This window comes from Trachinotus anak, unplaced genomic scaffold, assembly GCF_046630095.1.
Source record: "Trachinotus anak isolate AG129_WGS33_773 ecotype Australia unplaced genomic scaffold, CSIRO_AGI_Tana_v1 ptg000011l, whole genome shotgun sequence".
NCBI classification, from domain to species: Eukaryota; Metazoa; Chordata; class Actinopteri; order Carangiformes; family Carangidae; genus Trachinotus; species Trachinotus anak.
The window spans coordinates 16,526,767-16,549,102 of NW_027273862.1; the positions used below are offsets into that span (position 1 = coordinate 16,526,767).

At 39.0% G+C, this 22,336-nt stretch overlaps 1 protein-coding gene across 1 annotated transcript; it reads right to left on the reverse strand.

Moving 5' to 3' along the window:
* Nucleotides 1-1,031: 1,031 nt before the first annotated feature.
* On the reverse strand, nucleotides 1,032-21,297 carry LOC139628043 (polycystin-1-like protein 2). The gene is made up of 41 exons (XM_071489365.1): nucleotides 20,976-21,297; nucleotides 19,458-19,616; nucleotides 19,192-19,380; nucleotides 18,318-18,428; nucleotides 17,697-17,844; nucleotides 17,379-17,608; nucleotides 16,868-17,278; nucleotides 16,644-16,771; nucleotides 16,369-16,516; nucleotides 15,308-15,506; nucleotides 15,114-15,225; nucleotides 14,884-15,025; nucleotides 14,454-14,681; nucleotides 13,805-13,947; nucleotides 13,498-13,677; nucleotides 13,237-13,374; nucleotides 12,627-12,773; nucleotides 12,415-12,539; nucleotides 12,200-12,320; nucleotides 11,527-11,655; nucleotides 11,212-11,437; nucleotides 10,829-11,019; nucleotides 10,499-10,729; nucleotides 9,182-9,283; nucleotides 8,863-9,041; nucleotides 8,605-8,751; nucleotides 8,289-8,488; nucleotides 7,880-8,106; nucleotides 7,574-7,790; nucleotides 6,514-6,989; nucleotides 5,799-5,895; nucleotides 5,572-5,712; nucleotides 5,299-5,484; nucleotides 4,292-4,622; nucleotides 3,682-3,815; nucleotides 3,464-3,591; nucleotides 3,212-3,372; nucleotides 2,349-2,559; nucleotides 2,117-2,218; nucleotides 1,899-2,030; nucleotides 1,032-1,707 (listed from the first exon to the last, which is right to left on the reverse strand). The coding sequence occupies exons 1-41, from the start codon at nucleotides 21,295-21,297 to the stop codon at nucleotides 1,543-1,545; spliced, it is 7,494 nt and encodes a 2,497-aa protein (XP_071345466.1). The 3' UTR covers nucleotides 1,032-1,542.
* Between the last annotated feature and the right edge of the window lie 1,039 nt (nucleotides 21,298-22,336).

The following is a 22,336-nucleotide window of genomic DNA, read 5'->3' on the forward strand; positions in this document are numbered from 1 at the left end:
CTGTCTTCATATATAGGCCTGAAGAGGATATATATTTGACAAAACAGTGATTTAAATTTCCTTGATTTTGCATCCCTGAATAACACATACCAAACAATCTGGCTTAGATGACTGCTATTCCCTATTATAACTTTTCTGAAATAGCTGGCCTGAAGTAACTCTTAATCCGCGATTATGATTTTTCAAAAATCCCCTTCAAATTAATACATTTTTATAGGCAAATGTCACTCTCATGGTCTCTTGTCTTCATGCATAGCTTATACCAACAGAAGGTATGGCCCTACTGTGGCTTTAAAAGAAAAAGGTTAAAGCCCAAGCTTAACTTGTTGAATTACAACTGGCCCATAACACCTGACCAAGCTCCAGTGCATGCAGGTTTCCTAGAATCATTCCACCTCTTTGCCAGTGACCCATCCTTTCTGCTGGTATTTGTTGTCATCTGACCTTAACACTTAGTTATCACTATCATTCTATGTTGCAGATCATGTATTTTCTTATTATAAACTTACACACAACACCTGCACTCTACAAAGTTAGAGGGGCTTTTCATAGGAAACAGAAAAAAAACACATCAACATTGATTGATGCTGATTTCTCCAAAACTTCTGCTTCCTTCTCAGTACAGTTGAGTTTAATTAATTAGATTTTGTAGTTCTAAAAACAGAGAAAACCACTTAAAAAACTGATTTAATTTAAAATTACTGATTTACTTATTTTAAATCACGCAAGGTGTACTCACGTCACTTTCAATGTACTGGGGTGGAAGCAGAAGTCTCCACAGCACATCAAACTATCTGCATGACTAGGGGCATCTGGCAAAAGATATCAAATATGTACTGATGTTTATGGTTCAGATCTCCAGATTGTATTTTGACTATATACACACAGTAAAATGAGCTCTTATCCAATAACATACAGTGTTATATACATTAAGAAATGAATATCAGACTACTTCATACTTTCTTGTGAGAAACATAATGATAAATCTGCCACATGTTGCTGAATGTTACTACCGCACCCACTTCTGTACATGCTTGACAAATTTAATTCAATAACAGAAGGAAATGAAACATAACATATATAAAGGGAATTGTTTTACAGCTGTTTTTTTTTTTGTTTGTTTTTTTTCAATCAGATCAGACAGATTGATGCAAATATAAAGCTGCACTAGTCTATATGAATACTTATTTGTGGAATAAAAATATTGTACAAGATTTAGTCACAGAAACACATTTATTTGTTTAACAAAATATACTGCAGCCTAAATACAGTGCCTCTGGACAACATATCCTTAGTTCCTGTTTTCTCTCTGTGTCTTAATTTTCTCAATAATAGAGACAAATCTGCAACAGTAGAGAGAAATACTAATAATTTATTAATAATATTATTATTTAACTTGCAGGCTAATATTCAGCCACAAAGCAACAACATGCTGGTTTGCATAAAACAAGCAAACTATGGCAATAACAAAAGCAATAACTGACACAGCGCATTTTGGAGGTCTTGTAATGTTAAACTTCTGTTTGACTGTAGTGTAATATATCAGCCCTCATCAATATTCCCAGAAGAAATGATTGATGTTGTTGAAACAGATGAAACAACTGGCCCCTGAGTCAGGGTGTCGTCCCCTTGTTTCTTACATTTGAGTCCAAACAAACCGCACAGTTTCATCAGCATCAGGTCCACAATCTCATCCTCTTCTGATGGCTGTAAAGAAGACAGGAATATGTGTAACTCAAGGAGCATCAAGTCATCTAAGGATGGTTCTGTAACAGTAAGATGCTACTTCTTCTGCAGAGTGTGCAGTACATTTTCAGAGGTCACAGTTGGCTGCTATGGCAAGTCTACGCAGACATCAGGAACATTTAGACATCTCAGACTCAGCATGGGCGAGTTACCTTGTGGTGTATCTGCTCTTGACTGAATGCCACCAGGATGACAGAAATGAAGAGGTTCAGCACCACAAAGGTCATGAACACAATGCAGGAGCCGATGAGGAAAGCACCAAGCACTGGATTATAATTCAGAACCTGAGGGGTGAGGAGGAAGACATACACTGAGGAAGGGTCAGCTGTCATAATCTGCTGTGGTACAATTAAAATAGTCTCATACTAACCTCCTCATAGTTAAAAATGCCAAGCTGCAGGCTGATGATGGTCTGCGCAGCATCCAGCAGAGTCCGATAGGAGTATAACTTCCACCCGTACATCAGGTTAGACTGAAAAGTAGACAGTTCATCTTTGTGTTAATAACCATCTCTTCATTGAGTTCTGTTTCACAAAGCACAGATAGAAAAATATTCAGTGGCTCCAGCAGCATGTTGATGTTAAGTGTGGGAATCTCCTTACAGCAATGGAGTAGGCCAGAAACATGATGGTCATGACCACCAGGAAACCTGAAATATCAGTCCAGGCTCGCTGCAGTGTAGATGTGATCATGTGCAACTTGGGGTTCAGTCTCAGCAGGTGCCACAGTTTGACTGTAGCCAACAGTACTAAGAAGGCAATCAGATACCCCAGCGCTGCATCAGCCTTCGCCGTCTCGTGGAAACTGGCGTATCTAGGGACAGAGCATGAGAGTTATGAGCCTTGTTTAAACGCCCAAATGATTTTTTTTTTTTTTTTGCACAAAGCAGTGTTTCTGCTCAGTGACATACAAATTTATGTTTATTGCAAAGAACATACATTTGCAGTTTTTTTTTCTTTGCTGAAATGTAATTCAAATAGCAAATGTGAAAGGTGCACGTGCAGGATTTCATTTAGCTTGATGGGGCCTTATATATGTTGTAAGATAGATGAAATAGCTACATATATCATTATATACATGCTGTATATCATTATATTGCATATACTATAATTATACTGTACGCAAGTTCTTTCTTTAACTACCAGTAATACAGTAAGTACAAGCTGTTTGCAAACAATTTAAATCTACTGTATATTTGACCAATATCCTGTATCAACTAAAATGTGCCACACTTGCCGATGTCAGCTGGGTTTATGTCAGTGAGTGTTGCTGTTTATAAGAATAGATCCAAAAAATGCTTATTGCATACTGGTGAAACAGAGAAAAATCTCTGGGAGAGTATCTACTGTGCTGCAGAGAGGATGTGGTAACTACAACATGGAAATATATGGTCATACATATGTTAAAATAAGATCCTAGGTCACATAGGCCTACTTGCATGGGTCGTGTTTTTCTTATTGCTTACTGGTCTTTGTTGTTCTGGTAATAGGCCATGTCCCGCTTCCCCAGTAAAGTCCTCTTGATGAAGACAGACAGCGCACTCCAGCTGAGAATGATGATCGCCAGCTCCAGCAGATTCCACTTGCTCTTGAAATAAGCCCATTTCTGCTGCTTCATCAGCTTTCCCTGTCAGGACATGTGTCAGATGTTCCAGTGAGAAACCTTATTAAGTATTGTTACTAGTAGTAGTGGTAAAGTACGAGTAATGAATATACACCTGAACAAACATGTAATAAATGACGAAGAGGAAGTAGATGGCTTCAGAGGCCATGACAAAGATGTGAAGGCCACCGGTCGACTGGTAAAGACGCACACTCTGAAGCTCGCTGCGGAACTGGAAAGCTCCTGAAGGACACACAACATGACAACATGGTCCTTATTAACAGTCAAGTAAGTGTGCAGCTCTCACACAGTGGCTGAATATAGATTACTTACCTATGGCTGTGGTCTCCAGCATGAGTGTGACAATGCAAAAGAGGTTGACGTTGGCATTGTACACAGTGAACTCAACAAAGATCGCTTGGGTGTACACATCAAGCCAGGTGTTGTCATAAAGGTACTGAAGGGTTCTGCATAGACACAGAAAATTACATGACTCAGGACTAACAGTTCTTTCCTAAAGTCATGGAAAGACAAATCCTGAATCAGCATTACTGATCTGAAAAAGTATCACAGCAACACAAGAAGTTAAAGTATATAATTTTACATTTACAAATCTATACACACGGTATTTAAATATTTAAGAACCAACTTGAATTTTGTTTTTGAATGGAATTTCACTAATTAAGCTGTTGTCTTCTGATCATCTTTACGCCTGCTGCTAACAACTATTTCCATTATTGGTTAACCTGTTGATTGCTGTTGATAAACTGGTTACTTCTTTCATCAATAAAATGTCAGAAAGAAGAGAAAAATGTTGGTGATGTCTTCCATTAAACTGATCAGTCAGTTACTAAAATCAGTCAACTAATGAATCCTTTCAGTACTAAACATCTTCATTAAGTGAGTTGATTTCAGTGGGTCTTTGATGTATTCAGATGCCTACCTGCTGGAATTTGGTACATCCGGCCCCAGATCCACCACAAACCCTCCTCCTCTGTAAAGTTTCACACTGCCCCAGATGGGGTAGGCCCTCAGTTTACCCTGGGACTGGTACGACCACGGGCTGTGGAGGTTCAGTGATGTGTTACTTTCCACAGAGTGGCTCCAGCCTGGACTGTAGGAGCCCATGTCCTCCAACTCCCATGAGTATGGAGCGTGACAGTCCAGCACAGACTGCTGCATGGAGCGAGCCACATGGCAGGAATTTTTCTTCACCCTCACCTGGCGGAGACGAGCGTGACCCACCAGCTTTGAGTTTCCGTCTGTGATGAATCCTGTGACAGATTTTCAGAAAAAAAATAAACACAGTTGACAGAATTTATTTTGTCAGGGTCAATCCAAATAAATGTCAATTATGACTATGACTCAACTCCATATATTGTACCGTATGGGCATGACGTCACTTAGTGATTTTCTACATAAATATGCTGTTGATATTATGTAGTATATGTTGTATACATGAGAGAACAAAGGCACAAGTGAGGAATTAAAAAGTGACCTAATATTCAAATATAGTGGTATTTCAAGAAAATTACTAGAACCCATGGGCCGATATCAGCACATTTTCATGTGCAGTCCAACATTCAGATCTCATCAACAATCCTTGGATATATTAATGTCATCATAAGTCTTAATATGTTGTTACAATTTGATGTCTTTTTGGATTTCAATTTATTGTTGAGTCTAATTAACTGGGAGAAAATTAAGGAAAATAGCAATTTACTTTCTGAATACAAAGAGCTTTAAAACATAAGAACCAGAATTACCAATAGCCAACTGAAGCCAAATTAACAATAAGCTGATACTAGCGACCAATTTATTTACCAAATTAACTCTAAAGTAATAAAACATTTATGTGTTCTCCATTTTGACATAAGTAGACAAAGATTTGCAAGGGGATTCATGCAAATAAATTGTGTGTGACATTCAATAACTTGACAACATAATGACCTGGGCGCTCTCCAAACAGGTTGCTCAGCACAGTTGTGTTTGCCCAACTGAACACATCCTGAATACTCATACTGTCAGAGATTCCTACGCTGAAGCTCTGTCGAATGTGTTGGGTCAGAAAGTAAGCGTTGGGGTCCCTCTGACCATACGCCACCAGGAGCAGCATCCACATAAATCCCATGTAGGCTGTAGCACAAACAAATGATCTTACATCAGTATCTCAAACTGTATGATTGCATCCTGTGTTGTTATGTATCAAAGTGGGTCTCCTACCAAGAATCTCCCACATGAGTGCGAAGACTTTCTGCTCTTTAATCATGTTGTTCCGAATCCTCTCGATGTCAGTGGGAGGCGGTGGCTGATAGAAACTGCATGTGCTGTCTCTTCTCGCTGCCCGCAGCGCATCAGGGTCATCTGAGGGAGGAATTTTGTTCTCATTCGTTTAGTTGTTATCCCACAAAGCAATGCAACGAAAATGAGAAATGAAACAAAAAACGTGCCTGCATCTCTGAGACTCTCATCTATCTGAGGCTCTCCGTACTCCTCCTGGTCAACTTTTTTCAGAACGAGAGCAAAGAAAGCAGCAAAACCAAGAACCTGTGACAGAAGATTTTCAGGCCTTAATATCAGACGACCCCATAATATCAGACAAGATGACCTTTATTAATCCCAAAGGGGAAAATGTGCATTGTTTGAGCAGCAACAGGATATACAGTAGATGAGGGTAGGTATCAAGCATAGTTAAGAGAGAAAAAAATATTTACATCATCAGTGTATTTACAGGAGGTGTACAATTGCATGTTGTTTACATTCTTAATGATCACTGCATTATAATTATGTGTAAAGCCTGAAAAGCTTTGCAAATGTTTATGAAACAAGTCATTAATTGATAGTAGATTTAAAAATAAAAACTAGAATTAGTAAAAAGACGTAATAAGAATGTCAAATAGAGATATAGAATCATTTAAAAATGAAAATACATTTGTGGCTGAATCTAAAGACACACTTTGAGAGAGTTAATCTTGATTTTATTTGAGGCTTTAGATTTTACTTGAATTGCCTTTTTATTTCTTTTTTTAATGAATTGCTTTTATTACTTAAATTGGGTTTTATCTTCTTTCTATCAGTTAATGAATAGCCTTCTAAAACATAACATTTGCAGTGTTATCAGTGTTCCCCCTTCACAGTGTGATCATGCACTGTAATGTTCCTCACCTTCAGAGGTTGGGTAATAAAGAGGCTCTCAAAGAAGGAGACCACCATGGAGATGAGCCAGCTTATAGAGCGCTCTTTCCCGTACGTCAGCCCATACATCATGGTGAAGTATCCTGACACACCACTGGTTGCAATCACCAGTATCCATCCGACAAAGACAAACCACCATGGCAGCCCTCCTTGACAGCACTTTTTGGTGGAGTCCATATTGTTAATACTCTCTTCTGGACTGGGGCTGCGGTCGAGTTGGTCTCCATCCAGGCTGGACGAGGGGTGGTGGTACTCCAGAAGACCTTTCATTCCTTGAACTTGCTGAATGGCTCGGTTGTAGCTGTCAGGGTTTGGGAAACGAGAAGGTCCCAACAGACCCATCTCCTTCTCAACATGACGCAGCTGCCTGTACAGGTAACGGCTGTTGTTGCTCTTCTTCTTAACTTCATCTGAAGTCTTCTCAGGGCTCCCCCCCAAATTGTTTTCTGTCCACGCAAAGTTAGTATTAGTCAGTTAGTCAAATGATTTATGGCAATATTTCAAGAGTTCAATTAAAATTTTTCATTCATGTTCATTTATTTTCCCTAACACAAAATTAAGACATCTCTACTTTACAATTCCATCAAAATCATTCATTTTTCCTTTTGGAGGATTTCCTTGTGGTCACTGTATTATTTATTTTGTCTTTCAGCACTAAAAGATAACACACTGACACAACCCCCAACGTCAAATAACCCAAACTATCACTTAAAAGAAAATAATAATACTTAATAATTCATATATCTGCGTATCAAAGGTAAAATGAATACATTTCTGAATGAAATTCTGCCTAGAGAAAAACAATTCCTGAAAGGTAAGAAATGCAATAAAATATTCTAGATATTTTTAGATTAACAGATTTATTTATAATTTTTATGTGTTTTGTTTAGATATGTCCTACATATTAAATGGCCATTATATTAATAATTAACTTATCTTTTTCCTAATAAGTCTGGTCCTCCAAATGGACCAGCCAATAAAAGTCAGAAACACCATATCAAGAGCACTTTAAGGTTATCATGCAATTTACCGTGTAGACTGACTGCACCTAAACTGAGGATCATAGAGCGATCCCTTTTGGAGGTGTCAGTGTAGAAGTCTCCAGCTGCTCGGTTCTGCTGTCTGATGATGTCCTCCACTAGAGACAGCAGAGTGTTAATGTCTGCCCGCTGACCAGGATGGAGCTCCTGATGGGGCAGTGGACTTTTCATGGCCTTTGAGAGTGACTGAGCAATTCTCTTTATGTCCTAATGAAGAAACCACATCAAATTCTTCAGACATTGAGAACAGAGAAGTCACTACTTCCAAGTTATGTTCCAGCTACCTGTGCCCTCACCTTGATCACTGTGTCTGGTGTGATGTCCTCCAGCTCCTTCTCTGGGAAGGAAGTCTGTGAGGGAGAAACTCGACCAGTCTTCCCCTGTTTAGAAGCATCTGTTTTGCTGGTTTTCTCTCGAGGACGAGTGTTTCTGAAGATACTCACAATAAGGAGATTGATGGGAAACATGATGATTGAACTTTGAATTCCAATCATAACCTGTTGCCAGGTGAACTCAATGTGACCTGCAAAGTAAAGTACTTCTTTAAATTGACTTTAAATGGATGTGATTAAAGGACAGGTCATTTTAGTTACTCTTTACAGCATCACTGTTTCCTGCACCAGGTCATCAGATTAATCTTAGTGATTTAATATTGTAGTTTGTTGTTTCTTCAAAGCTCTGACTGACTTAGATTTTGTCACCTACCCAGGTCCATGGTCTGCTCAGAGGGGTCTGTTGGGATGCCCCAAAACATAATGCTGGTCAGCATAGTGCACAGCAGGAGAGAAAAACAGCAGGACACTCGCTGCACACGTGTGAAAGTGCTGCAGGGAGGCCGACTAATGACAGAGAACCAGATATGACCGTCGCGGAAATCCTTGGCTGTCTTCATGAAGAACAAGTTACTAGAAAGTGTCAGACAAATAAGGACAGATCAGAAGAGAAATGAATGTAATAATGATATAGAATTAAGTCTAATTTCTTGGTAATGTGTCTTTATCAGATCAATAGCAGGTCTCACCTAAACCTCTTCAAATCCATTTCTGTGGCGACTGGGAAAACCTTGTCAAGAGAGCACTCTCCCACATCCACAGCCAGCCAGGAGTTACACAGGAAGTGCCATTTCTGACCACTCTCCAGATCCTGCACCATCACTTTGTTGACATACCTGTACATAACATCAATGATCATCTACTGTGCTCACAATAATGATGCAAACTCAAGCTTAACTTTTAATCTTCTTTGGTGTCACATGAGTCTCTTGCGCTCTCACTCGTACCATGCAGGGTGTTCTCCCGAGTTGTCGTGCCACAGTCTGATGCTCTGTAGATCTCCAAGAGAAAAGTGTGTGGTCAGCAGGAACATGTCCACCCCACCCCTCTCAAACACGGGTTTCTCAGGGTCTGTCAGGTGGTGGGGGTCACTTTCTCCCTCTGTACCCAGCAGAGTTATTGTCACCTAAGATTAAAAAAAAGTTCAATCAGAGATGAACAGTTATGCCTAGAGTTGTCAGAGTGTCAGCATCATAAATGTTGTGCGACAGAAACATCAGACAGGTTTTGTTTCTGTGAATCCCTCTAAGGTTTAACATCACTGACCTGAGAGGAGGTGGATGCACCATGCCGATGCCCGGTGCTGATATTCAGCATATAACGATACTCAGCCAAGGGGTCGTTGTCCTCAAGCACTGTTATCTTGACCTTCAAGTGAATGCAAGGACACAGCATTCAGGGATTAACATTCACATGATTATTTACTCAGACCTTACTGAGAAAATGAAAAAACAGCCTACAGAGAGTTTACAGAGCATTTGTAACATTTCAGCAGGTTATTAGTTGAGATTTAACAATTCAACTGTTTGTTTTGGTAGCCCTCACCTTTCCTCTAACCATTAAATGGTTTACTAATTGTCGGATGAATATTTGTATAAACATGGTTGAACATTAGTTGAACATCACACTGTTCCAGAAAAATTAATGAAATGTCACGAGTAAATTCTCTACAAGTAAATACAGCATTCTTTACATTTCTTTAAATTTAACTGATGCTTGCAGCTAATCATTGCTTTATAGAACAAGGTTTAATGCACAAAAGATACCATGTACTTATCAAATTTGACCCATTGAACTGCAAAGTCAGAATCAGACTCCCCAAAACAAGATGCAAGCAACATGGGCAAGAAATGGTGAGGAAATGCTGGGGCAAAGTGGAACGTCTGAAGAAGCTAAAGCTGTTACGATAAGTGAAATGAAATTCAGCTTTTTGAACCGATGCTATTAAAATACTGTTGTGGGAGTTGCTGACAGCTGTGGATTAGTGAACATGGAGATGAAATATAAAAGTCCAGCCTGACATCATAAAATATTTTGAGGTTGGAGACGATGAGGGTTATGGAACTTGTGAAGATTGAATGTATTAAGGACATGCTTTAATACTCAAACTGAGAACAAGGGTAAATCTGTGCATGAGGTGTGACGATGAATTAAGTGTTGTTCACTTGGCAGATTTTTTAAAATGTTTAACAATATGGCGGTAAATAAATATAAAATTGTCATTGCATAAACCTAGCAGTGAAAATTTTTTCTTCCTCTTTCTTTTAGTCTCTGTACATATGACACTCTAGAATGTCTAATCTTGCTTCTTGCTCAGTTTTTTGTAACAGTATAAGTGTGCAATCCTAGTGGTGAAAATTTTCTTTCCGTTTCTGCTTGTTTTTATTTTTTATGACTATGCATTGGCTAGTAATGAAAGAGTTGCAGATTCATGCAGCATTATGTGCTGAGGGTAGGTGTAATAAGTTATAGCTTCAGCCAGCATTTATTTCCATGTGTAGGTACTATATATAAATATTTATAAGGACTGAAATAAACAAACTGAATGGAACCAAAGTGCAAAAGTTATTTCCTGAGAATTACCTTGGCTGAGTCCTGGATGTCTTTCCTGCGTGCCCATACAACCACCAGGAGATAAGCTGAAAAGATGGCCCCCACGAAACACACCACCACAGGATTGTTAGTGAATGTAGCAAAAAGTTCTGCGGTGCGTGATACATCCACCAAGTTCGGCATGACAAAGAAAGAGCTGCCAAAGAAAGTCAAGTGGTTACAGAGGCACTGAGTAACCAAAGGCGTGGTGAGCGGACCGACCTGTAGAGAAAAAGAAAACCAGCTGCTCAAACTTAACAGCTCACATTTAAAAAATGTATTGCTGCAACCACTGTGGACGTGTGTTACTTCGTCACTCACCCTGCAGCCGTCTTCACTCCAGGAAGATTCAGTTTCATTCCAGTATTTACACTGGGCAGCGATGGAAGTGACAGTGACAGTGGCGTTGAAGGATTTGATGCCTGGCTCTACAATGGGCTTCACAACAAGGTAGTGTACTCCAACATCTCCTGCTCTGTCTTTGGGACTCAGCACCCAGGTATATTTTTCCTCTGTGTTAAAATGACAGATATGTTCATGTGCAAAACACACACACACGTTTCCATGGTTTCCATGTTTATTCTCATCAGGATATCAGCTAAGATGCTGTTAGCTCCAGTATTTCCTGAGTATATTTAAATGTGACTTTCAGCCATATTGTGTACATTATGCAGCACAAGTAAATCTAGTTATTTTAATTTTACCTTCTCTGGAGTTCTCTAAAGGCATCTGAGTCTTGGCTACATAATTCTCATCATTTGGATCATCTGGACATCCCAGGAATAGCATGAAAGAAATGTCTTGAGACGGCTCCATTTTCAGCACCAGTGTTACATCCGGCAAGGGGACGTCAATTATTAATGTGCTGAAATTGGCGAGGTCAAGGATCGTGCTGTTCTCCTGCCCAACATCAAGCCTTGGTAGGAGAATCTGAAACCCCAGAAAACACATTATTCTGAACAATCTACCAACATTATCCAAGATAAAATAACTAAAGGCATCTCTAAACCAAAAATTACCTCTATCTCCTCAGGTAAGTTCTCAACAGGAATGACACTGCCGTTCAGTCTAGTGAGCGACACAGATCCTACAGCTCCTGTGATGTTGTCCTCCTTCCAAGAATATGGATTTTTTTCAAAGCTCATCATCTAGAAAGAGGTACGTATACACTGATATGTTAAAAAAGACAAATGGAGCAAATCTGTGTCTAAGATTATTTTAGATGTAGCAGATTAAACCTGATCTGGTGTGGTGTCTTTTTCTGTTGGTTCTACAATTGTAGTTGATGTCACATTTTAATAAAGTATTGAGATACAATGCCTCTCTCCTCCATATTCCATTTAGCATTCTCAACATTACATGAACTGTATTGACCCAAGAGAAGGCAAATATTAAAGGTGGCAGATTTGTAACGAATCCAAATAAAAATGTAATTATTTATAAGGAATGAACTAGTTAACTGTTGCATTTTTTGCTCTGGTCCAAGCATCCAATAAACATTACTGGATGTTCAGCAATAAGGAAAACCATACCTTATACTGGCCAGATCAATGCAGAACCCTACAACTACAGTATACTTAAAAAAGGCCATAGACGCAGTACAATGATGAACCTCAGGCTCTGTTGACACCTTTATATTCACTGAAAATGTTCCTTGTTTGTTGTATTTCCTTCCACTGTACACCAACTTACTCTCACATCCACTGGCTCCTCTGGAGAAACGACATCTTCAGGCAGTCGAGGGAAGGAAAATCTGGATGAGCTGTTTCTCTGGACATTTATATCTTGCATCTGCATGGTTTCTGGAGACACTCTGCAGAAAGAGCAAACAAAATCATTTCACTGATTTCAGCAAACAGCAGTATAGTCTTAAGTACATGTTGTGGCCAGTGTCAGTCATCTCTTACCTGTTGACATACACACTGATCTGACCAGAATCAATGATGGCAGGCTCTCCATTCAACTTTTTATTATTCAGCAAAGCACTTTGAACATTGTTTATCCCAGTCAGAAGAAACTCAGAGACTTTTTTCTGAAGAAAAAAAAAATCTATTCAGTGAAAACTGTGGACAATTGAGCAAAAAAAGAAAACTGCGGACTTAGCCATTTTTTTTCTCACATCTGATGAAACATTCAAAATATTACTGGCTGCTTCAACTATTGGTGTAGCTGCTTGCACAACTTCTCCATCATCCTGCCCGTCCTGATTAACACTGATTGTGTTGAGGGAGGAGCTGAGGTCTACCAACAATGAACCCGCTTGTTCCTGGAGAGGAAATACAGCAACAGAAGAGATTAAAGTTGATCTGCATCCAACTTTCAAAAGAGCTGACAAACATCTATTACACCAAAAGCAACACAACTTTGTTAACTTTTATTTTCTTCTGAAATAACTCAAAGTTTCAGGCTTAACACTTTTAAATAGCCTGTTCTGCATGTTGCCGCATCCAAGTCAAATTCAAAAATTGACTAAAACTTTTTCTTTCCTTTTTCATTTGTTATTTTATGGCTTAAAAAAATATAAATTACACTTTACTGGTTGCTTCAATATATGAATCTAAATGTTAAAGATGCAACATTGCCCTATGCTTGCGTATTGCTATGGCCTGTGTACAAACAGCTGCCTTTCTTCATGAACAAAACAAACATTTGAAGATTGTAACCAATAATTGAGAGTAGTTTTAGCTGGATTGTTGAAGGTGTTGCTGAGTTGATTTCATGTACTGTACTTGGGCAGCAGGACTGAGTTCATCTGAGAGCTGGGTGAGTCCAGCCACAGCTCTGGCCGTCACTTGCACTTCCTGAGTTGTGTTAGTGGGGGAGTCCACCAGCACTGTGGTAATTTTGGTCAGCATTTGCTCTCTGAGCTGAAAGAGAAGGAAGTACTTACTAATATCACAGTAGTCTCCATTCATCCACAATGCAAGCCTCACAAATATCGCAGCAACATATTACCCTCGACTGTTTCAACATCGACCGCATAGTGTTACCTTCGTCCTCGCATCCCTCTGTTCTTGGCTGGCCTCTGTATTTAGCATGTCAGAAACTGAAGTAAATATTTGTCCCAGTGCCTCACCAGAGAGCAGACCTTGCTGCTCTAAGTGAGTCACAGTATCTTCCACTGCAGACTGGAGATCCTCCACTGAGGTAGTGAAGTTACTTTTCTGTACCTTGAGGAAGATAAACAATTAACCAGAATTATTCAAAGTCCTTAAATCAACTGGACAATGTTCCAATTTTGATTTCTTTAATATTCCTCCTTTCTCTAATAAACCTGATTACTGGCAGATGACAAACCTGAGTAGTGACAGTTGTGGTGGCTGTCTCATGTGCATTTTTCACAGTCACCACAACAGCCAAACTGTAATTGTTCTTCTTATCTCCGAGAGGCAGGAAGACAGATTTCACCTCATTTGCATTGCCGCACCGCAGATGTTTGCCTTAAAGTCAAAAGAGACAATTAAGTAAAACTGTTGTAACGATTTCTTGATTATTTATCTACAGACATGTTGTTAAAAGAGCAAAGCATCAGAATTAATCCCGGGCAGAAATCTTTACAGCAAATAACATTTGCCATGGTAAGCCACAGTCAACGGAGTCTCTTTACTTTCTTTTTTGTTTCATGCAAGTGACTTCACTTGATGTGCAACAAATTTTAAAAAGTTTCAGTTCTTGTATCAACAACCAAATAAGATTTGTTTTCTTATTATTTATGCTTATGCAACAATATAAGAGTTAGGCTAATAACTGTTGCCTACAATGTGCATCATATGTATCTTAATTAAACCAACCTGCAGAAATTTGAAGCTCCTCCTCCGCGCCTTCTTGTACCCAATTTATACTGATTTGTTTCTTTCTCTTTCTTTTGTAAAAATCCACTTTGTAACAGAGCTTTTTGTTTATAATCTAAGTGACTTAAAAAGTTGACAGTGTATCTCATTCTTACCTGTGTCAGTTTTCAAGCAATAAAAACAGCCTGCAGAGCAGAAAGAGCTTGGTTTGCAGGTAATGTCAAAAGCATCAAGAACAGTTCCTGAAGTGGGAGAGATGCTACATGAGGGGGGGCTGGGGTCTGTAGGCGCATCAGTTGTCAGTCCAGGGGTTGCAGCAGCTTCAGTTGGCTCAGGACCTGGTACTGGAAGAGTGTACTTGGCAAAACCTGGCTCCTTCTTGCCTGTAAAAAAGAAAAACATATTTTTAAATCATTATGTCAGTTTAATTAATTGACACAAACTGGAAAATGATTAAGTTCAACATGTAGTTTTTGCCTCTTATTCATTCTAATCTTATCACGCTATCGATTACCTTAATACCTTGGAAGTCTGTATTTCTTAAAAAAAAAGAACTTTATGCCTGACTATGGGATAAAAACACACCATAAGCAATCACAGTGATGTTGTGCAATGTGTCCCTTGAAACTTTCAGATGTTGGCTGTGTATAGTATATTCAGTGCTCCCATCCTGCATCCCAATAGGTGGCCTCCTTCCTGCTTTGGAGTAACATTTTTCAAGGTCGCCCTGGCAAAAGATCATCAGTTAATACTTGTTTGACACATTAATCTCATATATGACACTAAAATTGACTAAAGTGCTCTCTCAGACTTACTGTCAAAGGTTTGGGGTCCTCAACATACCAGACTACGTCAGGACAAGTTGTCACACAGCTCAGTCTTAGCTTCACATGGTTGTTCAAATTTATCGAAGCGCAATTATCACAGCTGCAAGAATGAAAGTAAATATAAAACTATAACTTATTTCAACAAATGCCAATTCTAAATTTTATAAATGGTCTCATTTTACCTGATGGCGACATCTGTGAATTCCTTTGGTGCAACCGTGATGCACTTTGAAGCTGAAGCAAGGCCAACCCATTTCCTAAACCAGGTTGCTCTCCTCACAGTTAAAGTATATTGGAAAAATTCAAAGGGATTTGGAAGACAATCTTTTTCGATAACATGAGTTTCATCCTTTGTTTTGTTTCTGCATTTGCAGTCTCCTACTGTATGAAAAGAAGCAGAGGCAGAACTTTAAAATAGCACTTCAATAATAAAGGGATTGTTGTGTAAAGACAAATCTCATGAATCAAAGTATCACTATAGCAGACTTACAGAGGATGGATAAAATAAAAACATAATCCAACCCAGTAGAACATCACCACTAACAACAACCTCAGAAACTATCATACAGTTGAATCAACATCTACTTGATGCTGTGAGTGGGTTTACATGTGAAGCATGTCCCAGCTTGACTAACTTTTTGAAGGTTCTGTGTTTGTTGTTAAGTTATAATCATATTCTGGCTTCAGAAATCAAGAAAAGCCCTTACCCTGGTTTTGAAAAACCAGAATATACTAGCTGAAGTATGCTGATAGAAACCAGAATGCTGTGAAACCAAAAGACCTTAGGCACATGATGATTAAGATTAATCCACACTGAAAATAAACTGAAAATTTAATTGTATCGTCTCTGTCTTCTTCTATTACTGGTGAGTGGATGGGGAAACCAAATCCAGCTGTGTGAAAAATGCTGCACAGACAGCCAGAGACTAAGCTGGGAATATCCTCAATGTGAAATCGATGTGATGTGGTGAAATCAAAGACGCAACTGCAGACAAATGATTAGAAACATGGATACCTAATAACATGAGTACTTAATGACCAGGTTGTTCATGTTCCATTAAAAAAAATCTGACAAAATCAGGATTAGACTAAAATCATGGATTTATCATGTTCACTAAGTATTTAAAGTTACATCGTTCTATTCTTTTGGATTGTCGGTGTTCCTCTAACCCTGTTCACCTCCTGTAATTACTTTAATCGTGGTTTAGCTGATAAAAACTGGTCAGTGAATTGTGGTACTTACTACATTTCCATTCAAATGTGAGTCCTTCGCTGGGTAATGATTCAGTTCCAGTTAGCCTCAGTGTGACACTGTGATTATAGCCGACCAAAGTGTCAGGAGTAGCAATAATCTTCAAGTTGGTAGAGTTGTCGACACTAATATTACCTGTCTGTGGATAAAAACAAAGTCATTGTGCTGCAAACTGCAAACATGTGCATATTTATATTTTAATGTTAGACAAAACACATTTCATCTGAACACAGATTGTAAATGTTTGATATCAATATTCTACATACCGTGTTTCCATGTTTGTCTGGTGAAAAGTCAGAGTAATTCTGGCAAGCCTCAAGTATGTTCTCTAAATCCACATCCACATCAGAGGCCGAAAAAGCATTCACGGCTTGTACTTTAACTTTTAACAGTCCTTCACCAAAAGAGTTTGCATTAAAGCATATTAATCACATGTGGCATTTTGATTAGAATGATTATTTTCATTTAATTAGAAAGAAACTTTAAGTACCTTCAAGTGGGCTGGAGAATGTATAAGCTTGTAAGCTACTATTGAACATGTCTCTGGTCTCAGACAAAGTGTCCCTTTCTCCAGTGAGATTGAAGTGTAGCTGCACTGGGGCTCCTTGCTCCAACCAAACATCAATGATGATATCAGTGGAGTCTGGACACTTGCCTTCCTCTGACATAACTGAGGCCTGCAGGCCTTCAACAGGCTCCAGCAGACACAGCTCCAGATCAGTGGATACTGTTTGGGCTGTAATCCTGTTTGATGCTGCTATTGTCACATTGTGGCAGCCGTGTCCAAGTGTCTCTGCAACACTTGAATTCAGTGTAATGTTGTGGGGTGTAATCCCTCTGTCCACTGAGGATTTTACAATCAAATGGTCTTCATGTTGAATTGTATAGGTAACATTTGAACCTATATACAGAAAATAAGGGTATCAATTTATTCTGTAATTTTTGAGAACTTGGTTAATTATAAGCATTTATGTAACACCCATGGCATTGTATTGACTCACCTGCCTTGAGTGTAACCTGAATTTGAACAGGTCTGCCATAAACCGCATTGCATTTGGTGCCATCTGTTGACAAATTCCCACTATAGCACTTGATCACACTAAACTCTCCGACAGGCTGCTGAATGGTTATGGCTTTCTGAGCTGTTACATGCCAGTCACTGGTAGTGCACTCCACCCCAACCATGAAAACACCAGGATGGCTGAATTTGTGTATAATAGAGCTCTCCATCCTGTGAGAAAGGTCAAGTAAAACTCTTAGATACTTAAATACAGCACCAACTGTCTACAGTATTTGGTTGAATGCAAAGTGTTGCTCACTCTTCTGGGCTGTATGGATCAATAGTGTGGCCATCTCCAGCATTCACTGTGCATGTCAAGTTTCCCTGAAATGGCTGAAGGAGCCACTTCACGGTGATGGTGACATTGTCAAAAACGGCTGCCAGTTTACTCATCAGTAAGTGGAGTCCTGAGGACAAATCACACTGTTCATTTGGATAAAGGACACATTGCTTCAGTATTCTCAATACCAATAAATATAACAGTGGAGCTTCCTTAAGTTCACTTAGCTGACTACACCACTGAGGTAATCATTTGATTGAGTTGCAAGTGAACTTGTGAGTTAAGCTTGAGAGGTTACAAAATCAGATGAAAGTCAAGCATGAGAAATGTGGTTGAGTCACAAAAAGAGGAACACAAAACATAAGAAACATAGTCTGAGGGTGACGACATCAACCACAACTTTGGTTACCGTCAAACTAGGAGTGGACTACACATATCCTGTACAGATAAACTCTGTGAAGCAATAAAACAATGAATTAAATATACTGGTAGTTAATGTGGCTGAAGTTTTATTGTCCAATCTTATAGTAATGACCTACTATTTTAGAGAGAGAAAGTCTATGCATAATGGAAGTAAAAAGGACAAATTGTGCATCTGACCATGTTTGCAGTGGTACTCTACAGACAGGTAACTTCCCAGCACAGGACATGGTTCACCAAAAGAGCTCAGATCCACTGGAGCCTGGCAAGCCTGCAGTCCATGACAATGGGCTGGAATGACACAGAAGTCAAGTGGGTGACAATGTGTAGATAGAGGCCTTGAAAGTATAGTCTTAGGAAATTAGAAAATTGAACGGTATCACTTTTAAAACCTTTTAAAAGTGATACTGTTCAATTTTCATCCTATTAAATGTAAATAATATTGTTGGTGGTTCTATAACTGTCTTACAAAATGGTTGAATAGCTTTTTAAAGAAGTGTGTTAACAATAAGGAGAAGCATCAGCTGTTTACTTAGTAATTGCACAAACTCTTCCAGCATAACTAATGCCAGACTGATATGAATGTGAGTGTATATTTACCCCAAAGCCCATCTATTCAGCTCCTCGGAGGGGATTTGCCTAATGTCTTTTCTGGCAGTGTAATCCCTTTGTCTGCACTCACAGGGCAATCATGGTTTTTGTGTTTGACACAAAGCATGAAACAAAAACGTAGTTTGTCTGGATTTTAGTATGTTTATCTTGCCTTTTTGCTAAAGCAGTTTTAACAAAGCAAAATATGTTCCCATAGATTTTACTGTAAATACAAAGATGCCTTAAACTTAATGTACCATCAGTCAGCCTAAAGTACCAAGTAGAAAGTTGAATTTGTCTAGTTAATGGGGCGTAACCAAATCTATTATACATATACTTTTGGACTTTACCATCATGGCCACTATTTGCATTAAAATGATTACATTAAACACTATTACATTGGTTCTCTATATTTCACATGTAATGGTAAGGAAAAAAAATGCTTTAAAATAATTTATAATACCTGTGACAGAATCTACCACATCGATCCAGCTGCACTCCTCCTGGGAGGATGTGGGTGTGGCTGTGAGTTTGGATCGGCAATAGTGAATTGTCTTTCGACCATAAAAGCTGTCATCAATCTCGATAACTTGACCAGAACCACATTGCAATGTGGCATTTTGGCCATCACATGCGATAGATCTCCCGGAATCTGAGAAAAAAAAAAAAAATCCAAAATTACATGGGGGAGCAAACACAACATTATTTTAATGCTATATGAATGCGTACCAAACTGGCAGATGAAGTTGAGTTCCTGGCTACAGTTCACTGTGGCTTCCCACTGGAAGCCCGAATGTCTCAGGATATATCCACAGGCTTCTTGTGCATCTGGCATGTTCACCCAGTTACTATAGCTGACATCTGAGCCATCCAGCCACGCAAGGGAACCTGGGAAAAGTTAAAGAAATCCCACCAATTAATTTTGGTATATTATGTTTATTCAAAAGAACACAAAGAGCACAGCAATACAATTCATATATATTTCTTTTACATTTTGTTCCCTTGATCATTCCCCCATCAATTCCTCCGTCCCAATACCCCCAAACATCGAGAAATCACACTGCCTCGAGAATCACAGAACACTTTACAGTATCACTACCTCAAATATGGAGTATACAAAAAGTAATACATTACAGGAGGATATGCTGGAAAAAATGGCCCAGAGACAAAAAAAATTACAAATCTATAGAGAGAGTCTTCAATTTATCGAAGTATTGTATAACCGGACCTCAAGTAGATTTGAATTTCTCAGAGAAGTTTATTTTCTCCAATTTTAGAAAAGATACCAGATTCCTTAGCCACATAGAAGAGCTCAGGGAACAGGGTGATATCCAATCCATCAGGATTCTCCTACGTGCCAACAGGGTTGAGAAAGCGATTACATTTTGATGTTTATTGTTTAAGTTTGGATCTAAGTGATTCTGAACATCAAAGATGCACATCAAGGCAGTGGGTTGAACATTCAGATTTAGTGATTCTGAGAGGAACTTGAATATCGTGTCCCAGTAGTTTGTCAGGTGTGAGCAGGAATAAAACATGTGTGTAAGATTTGCAGTTGAGTTATGACATATATTGCAACTATCACATTTGAGTACAGCTTCAAAATCCCACCAATTTTAACCAAAAATAAAATGTATTTTTTTGTATCCTGCCATTCCAGCAAAATGCTGCAGAAGACCCTTCTCCATATCTTTTCTTTCTGGGGAGTTGATTGTTAAGCTGCAATTTAGGGATCACAAAACAACAAAGCAATAGATCCCACTGGTGACAGGGTGAATGAATGATTAAGACTCATTCACTGTGAAGGAGAATAAAGACGCATTTGTAAATCACGCCACTTGACAGCAAGCCTATTGAGAAGTTCAAATGAATGAGAAATATCTCTCATACACCTGCTGCTTGAGGAAGATATCGGCCATCCAACACGTGACAGCGAGCAAACACATTTCAGGTTTTCACAATGGACATGTAAGCTGCCTAATGAGATAACATTTGAGGTGATTTCTGACATTTTTCAGTCAATTTTGAGATATAATCATTGATCACAGATAGCTCAAATTTGCTGTTCATATTTGAAGCAAAGGGCTTAAAATGTCGGCTCCAGAAAATTACTTATGAATGCAGATTTTATTCTAGCTGACATATATCACATCACTCAAATGCATGTAAACGCACTAAAAATCTATATAAAGCCATTAGAAATCATAAAGTGTCTACTTTGCTTCCTCTGTCCACATGGCCTCTCACCCTCAGTGGCAGCAGACTCCAGCGTGAGGTTTGGAGCAGCAGGCGCCAGTCCCAGCCACCAGTCCTTCTCTGGCTCCAGGTGCTTCTGAAGGAACTGCTGAGTTTCATCATTCAGGATGAAAGCTAGGTGTCCTCCGCCTCGCTCACACCATCCCTGGGCATTAAGGAAGGGCCGCTGCAAACCCACAAATTCATAGCAGGAGCCATCAAAACCCTCCTGGTATTCTGGGCAGAGCAGAGCCTCTGCATCATCCTCAGCATAACAAGTCCAGCTGAAGAAGAGAACTACCAAAGTCAGTGAGAGGAAAGCAGTGCTGTCCATCTCTGTGTCTGCATCTGTACACTGTTCAGATGCTCTGGTAACATGTCTTTAAAGGGTACTGACGTCAGCGGCTCTAACACTAATTAGCACTCACCAATTTCTGACATTAGGATGGCCTCCTTGATGGCTGCCCACCTTTGTGTTGTGGCCATAATTCTGCTGCACAAACAAAACTCAGGCGTGTAGTGAAAAGGGACATGACAATTGTCAACAGCCACTGATTGCTCCGCTGCCTCCATTACTGTAGGGCCCCACCACCTGCACAGTGAGATAAGCTTCTCATTCGGATCTGTTACTCCCATGGAAATGTCAATCTGGACTTTAAAGGGAACCAGAGGCTTTAACTGTCGAATGGGCCTGATGTTGTTGAGACTGATATGGAAGGCTGAACTAAAAAAAAACATTAAGTTGAAAAGGTGGTACACATTACTTTTAAAAAAGGTTTAATCTCCTAATTTAAAACATTAAAAAATGTGTTAGACTTTTATTTCTATGGTGGAAAGATTAAAAGGCCTTTTCATGTCTGTCATTCTGAGTTGTTAAAGTAGGAAAGACAGGTATTACTAACAACACTGACAGTGGCTCTGCTTTATTTAAGTGTCACACTAAGTCATGACAGTGTGACAGTGAGAAAGCATGAACAATAGCAGATAAAAGGAATTCAGCCATCATTCATTTTATTATTTACACTTGTGCTTTTCCTACTGTCAAATTACCGGCTGTGAAAAAGCTCTATTCGATGTTTAAACGTTTCTGAGTATTCTGTCTCCTCTTATGTACCTGACAAAAGGCAAATTTGGTCTGAAATGCTACACCTTCTTCACATAGTAAAGAATACACTTTGTAATGACTGTTTCAAATGTCTTTTGGGAAATTTAATGAACAGTAATAAAGTTTTTAGACTTAGCACCTGATTAATACATCCCAATTTCCCCTATATGACATATCTGATATAAAAATTGTAAAATTTTTAATGTATAAGACTCATTGTTTTATGGGTCACCACTGTAGCCTATACATTACGCCTACACATGATGAA

Bases quoted from the DNA above. Each gene is read 5' to 3' on its own strand.
- LOC139628043 (XM_071489365.1), bottom strand. From the start codon at position 21,297: ATGGACAGCACTGCTTTCCTCTCACTGACTTTGGTAGTTCTCTTCTTC. The intron at 11,656-12,199 runs GTAAGTTGGTGT...ACCTCTTTCTAG, and splicing joins AGGAGCCAGTGGATGTGAGA to ATGATGAGCTTTGAAAAAAA. The intron at 2,560-3,211 runs GTAAGCAATAAG...CTCTGTCCCTAG, and splicing joins TACCAGAACAACAAAGACCA to ATACGCCAGTTTCCACGAGA.